Consider the following 5,254-nt stretch of genomic DNA (forward strand, 5'->3'; position numbering starts at 1 on the left):
CTAAGAGTCAAACATTATTATTAGCAAATCATCAATAAAGAATTCCTATTAATAAACACACAGAACTAAGTTAGAAAAGAAATAGAATTGTAAGATTTGAGTCTTATAGACTCTAGTTACTTTAGTTACTTCTCATACCTTCAGTTCCCTTTAGTTACCTTTCATAACTTTATCTTACTTGATTATACATATTACAGATGTATTGATGATTGTCCAGAACTACTGAGCTTTGGTTATTTTAATGCATTTGTTTCCATTGCTTATATATTTTACAGCTGTAATGAAGCAGAATCTGCTTACTTTGAATTCTGTAACTTCTATGTAGAGACTAGATGTCTGCATCTCTTTGTGACCAGACAGCCTATTTACATTTTAGCAAAGGCCTGTTTTATACACTCACAGTAGACCCCCTTAGCATATTCCAAGAGATTCTGCTTTGTCTTGGGATGTCCTGCAGAGGCTGGGGGCTACAACCTGAGATGACCACCTGGCCAGTTTAACATACTTATTAGCATCACACACACAGGGAGCCTGTAACTCAGGCCACCCATTGATCAGTGCACCTTCATCAAGATCAGGGGGCCGGCGACACACACACACACACACACACACCTGGTCTAGATCATATATCAGCAAGCAAGCGCAGGCAGGGGTTGACCTACTCACACCAAATGGTCAATAGGATTACAAAGTGTGAATTGTTGTACCTTTGTTTAGGGCAGGCCTGGCCCAGCCAGATAAATGCATTATAAAAACCTAACACGGGGTTCAGAAGACGAAATTCCTGCGGGAGCTCTGTTTCTCTGATCCCAGCGCTGTAAGGCCTACCTGTGCTCAGACTTTCAGTAAACGTTCTGTTGATTTTAAACAGTCCTCTCCTGTTTTCACTTCTCGTGCTTCCAACAAAAGAATTGGGTTAATTTCTAACAGAAACAAGTTAAATGTAGGTTTTCATTTCTGTTAAGATTTCTGCTTTGTCAGGTCTGGTGTCACCTGTGTCAGATATTAGACACACCTTTTGCCTCTTTACCAGTTTGAGAATGTGCTTGTATGTTTTTTATTGGTCGACACCTATGTGTTTGTTTGTGACTGTATTTTTTTTATTTTTATCCACACTAATTAAATGAGTCTTTATTATGTGCTTTTAACAGACCCTGATGAAAGCTTATCCCTCCCGGTGCTCTTAGAACTGTTAGATATTTTTAGTCAGATAGATATTGGATAAATACTTTATGTATTAGAAATGTTTAGTGGAGATAGGATGTCTAGTTAGACTGTTAAATGCTTAGTCATGCTTATGAGTTTCTACAGGGTACATCTGGTCAAGGATAACTAGAGAGAAGAGTTGATGACTGTCAGCAGACAGGGTGTTTAATATTATTATTACGACGTGTATAACTGTAGCCTTAGCCATAATAGGTTCTTATGTTTAAGCCACGACATGTTACTAGAGGTCGTGAGAATGTTTTTAGCTACACACCACTTAATCAACAGACACACACACATTGATTTGCTTCATGTTTTGACTACTGCTATGACCAGCTGCAAAGCTGGTAACAGAGACGTCTCGGTTGACGTTTCTGTGTAGTATGGGGCTAGCCCAACCGAAGGGATATAATGTATAGGCCTGGTGGGTTCAGGGTCTTTCATCTTACATCTGCCTGTGTGCAGTTTGGAGGTGCAAGATACCTGAGCGTGTAATGTTAATTTTACCTGTGTTCATGGAATAAATCAGCACTGTTTTGAAGTTACTTGGACTGTCTCGTCTCTCAGAGTTAGCAATGGTAACAAGAACCAAAGACCAACAGAACTATGTTTACTTCTTTTCTGATTATTACTGTCACCTACATGTGGGCTACATGGTACATACCATATGGCTGAAGGAGAGTGTGAACATCCTTTACAGGCGAGTAAGGCCCTGGCCCCACCTCAGTAGATGCACCCAACTTAAAAAAGTAATGGGTGCCACTGGACAAACCTTGGATCTCCACGCTGGTAATGCTCCCTGACAAAGAGACATGTTGCCAAGATTCATCGTCAATCAAACTGATTCATTTGCACCAGCATTTGCTTTTAATAGAGAGATGTTGATTCATAGTATTAAGACAAAGGGGTAAAAATAAGTATGTTTACAAATCATAAAGATAAATTTTCTTCCCAGTCGTGTCATGCCAGCCAACACACACCTTCCTGAGAGAGGTTTTTCCACAAGTGCTCAGGCTGGCTGAGGTTGCCACTGTACAAGATTCTGTAGTTGACAATAATACCATTAGGCTCCAGTGGAGGGCGCCAGCTCACCAGCACAGAAGAAGAGTCTAGAGCACTTAGCTGCAGGTCTTCTGGAGGTGTGGAGGGCCCTGAAGGAGAAAAGAGGATTGGGTCAAGTGATTAGAACCCAGAAATGAGGCGTCACAGCTGGGAAATGTATATTATCTTGGTGGGGGATCTGACATGTTGTGTGACATCTGTGTCCTAGTGTCCCCAGGACCTTGATCCAGGAGAGAAGGGGCAAACAGGGCAGTGGGGGAAATGGGCTCGGGCTCAGGTGATCATACATGCTAGTGGAGAGTGTGATGGGATGCCTGGCTGTAATAATGCTATTAAAAATGGCCTGCTCTACACTCACCACCCTTACTTGGCTGACAGACACTGCTGCTTGCCAACATGAGTAACTACTACATCTGGGTGTTTTATTACAGCCAGTTATTAGCCATCAATGCCAACCACAAGTTCCCACGTTCCCTGGCTACTGGCCTGCCAACACACTGATCTCCATAAGTCAGCACACATTTATTTGCATGCAGAGGCACACTCAAGCACACCTTCACACATACACATACACACACACTACAGACAGCAGGTTTGCTAGCTGGAAACCAAGATTAAAATAATTCAATAAAACTGGCACAGGCTCAACCTAGTCAACACACAAATACACATGAATTTATATTTTCAAGAATAAGATGAAGTAAATGATCCAAAAGGGACTTGAAGTAACGTATTTTAGCAGACAACATTTTAGTGACATATCTTAAAACCAACTGTAACTCGGACAGGGTAAAACTCAGGGGTCTCTAATAACTAATTTGGAATAAATAAATCTGGAAGGACCAGTCTTCCAGAGACAAATTCCCACATATCTATACTTGCTAGATGCACAGTGTATTCATACTTTTCTTTTTGCTCGGCACAGAGAAGTTCACCTTTAGCTGTTTAGGTTAAGGGGCTTTATCAAGGGCATTGCAAAGGTTGTGAGAGAAAGGAATGTTCTCATTCATCAAAATCAAGAGAAAGAAAGGCATCAAGTAAAAACTTGGGATGAATTTTCTCATCAAGTACATGTGAAACTGTGTCCGAAGGTTCTCACAGCTCAATAGGTAGGCTGCTGTTTAGTGAACCCGTTTTAAAAACTGGAGTGAAATTGTCAGGCTCTTTCATTGTCTCAAACTAAAACAGAAAAAGTAGTGACTACACTGACAGGAACACAGTAGAGACTCACGATCAGACAGAGTGGACTCCTCCATAGTGAGACTGAAGGGTCCCACCACATCCATTCCATTAGACTGCACTGCCAGCTCATAACGAGTGAAGGGCTTCAATGAGTCGATCAGAATCTCCTGACCAATGCTGCATAAAAATTTTAAAAAGGGAGGAAAAGATCAGTTCAGGCTACCATACCTATTATATTTATACTGGTACCTCTTATCACCTCCCTGCTAACAATCACTGACTTTAATATACTTGCACTTTTTTATGCACATCTCCTATCCTTACTTAATTCTTAAATACTGTACCATCAGTGAAGACAAGATGGATATAGAGTCGCAAGTTAAAGTAACAGCACTGTTTGCAATATCCTGGTTTTCTGCATAAACTGGTCATGAAACTGATCTGATCTTCACCAAAGTCACAACTATCAACAAACACAATTGTCCCTATGTCTGACAACATAGCATCACGTCTGGTGTGGGTCTGTGTTTCTAAAATTCTTGTGCAATTACCGTTTGCACAACATGCACATCACATTGCTTTTTTTTACTAAGCAGCAGTCTGTTGACTTCACACTGACAGGTGTGTCCAGATGAGAATGAGGTATGTCCAGGTAAATTTGGGGCGCATTGGTAATATGAGGGCGCACAAAGTGACTGCACCACTGACCAACAACAACCAGGTCTGTGGTCAACAGTGAGATCATCATTGCTAGTTAACAGGCGCTTTGGCCATGTTGTGATGCGCATCTGTTTAGGTGCATAGATAATACTCGCGTACTGTACTTTTTATACCCTGGGACACGCTGCTGCAGGACATACAAAACTTAAAAAATAAATAATATGACATTGTATTCAATGCATGTCGTGCACATCAATATGCATGTATCTATAATAAAGACCACTTTGATTAGTGATCGTGCGCCTTAACCTCGCACACGAGCTGATAAATTATTATAGGGAGGAATATAGCATGAGCAGAAGGAGTTGGGCTGGCTGTAGTTATGTCCAATCAAACTAGCTCCTCTCATCCCCTTTAAAGATCAGGACGGAAACCTGACTGACTGATGTCACTGATGCCATGACATGGAAATATATAAGAGGAAAGATTCTCTCCTTTTTAATTTTTAAATTGTCAGCGACAAAACTATTTATGTAAAATTACTGCAAATAAATATTCACTCAGTAGTCTGCTAATATCACTGACCAGCATTTGTGCATGGAAAAAAGAACGTCTCCAGTCTTGTAACCAGGAGCGACTATATAGTGTAATTCACTCACAGCTGCATCCAAAGCGCAAAATCCATGGGGTCTCGTCTGTAACTTTATAAACGTTTCAGTGTTTTTTAAAAATAATACAATAAAGTCATATAGTAATTACTTCATTTGCAGTGAAACTGATCGTGAGCGCCACCTACAGCTGCTTTCAAAGCCGATCAAACAGCCATAAAATGCAAAAAACAGACACAAATATTGTTTGTCCTCGCAGTAGCACCGAAGGTATGTCTATGGGAAACTTGTTCGTTTGAAGAAACTCTTAAAGTTAAAGTGATAGCAGCGCACAATGATGTCGGACTGACTTTACCTGCTGCGTAACACGATTAGTAGATGTTGTGGAGATGAGTTTTTCTTGTTTTAAACATAGCTGTATTTACATACTGTAGATAGCTATGCAGGAAGACGTATGTTAGTACTTGTGTTTTGACCTGGTGTGATAGGAGACCAGTGAGGCGTTAGTGGTTCCAGCTGGGCTGCAGCGCACTGTG

General features: G+C 40.8%; 1 protein-coding gene across 1 annotated transcript in view; it reads right to left on the reverse strand.

The window, feature by feature from the left end:
- igdcc4 (immunoglobulin superfamily, DCC subclass, member 4) overlaps positions 1-5,254 on the reverse strand; it is a 51,807-nt gene that overhangs the window by 4,284 nt on the left and 42,269 nt on the right. The window contains 4 exon segments of the mRNA XM_020592385.1: positions 1,871-2,005; positions 2,187-2,357; positions 3,500-3,627; positions 5,195-5,254. The exon segment at positions 5,195-5,254 is cut by the window's right edge and continues 40 nt beyond it. Coding sequence (XP_020448041.1) covers positions 1,871-2,005; positions 2,187-2,357; positions 3,500-3,627; positions 5,195-5,254 — 494 coding nt within the window.

This window comes from Monopterus albus, unplaced genomic scaffold, assembly GCF_001952655.1.
Source record: "Monopterus albus unplaced genomic scaffold, M_albus_1.0 scaffold17.1, whole genome shotgun sequence".
Lineage (NCBI taxonomy): Eukaryota > Metazoa > Chordata > Actinopteri > Synbranchiformes > Synbranchidae > Monopterus > Monopterus albus.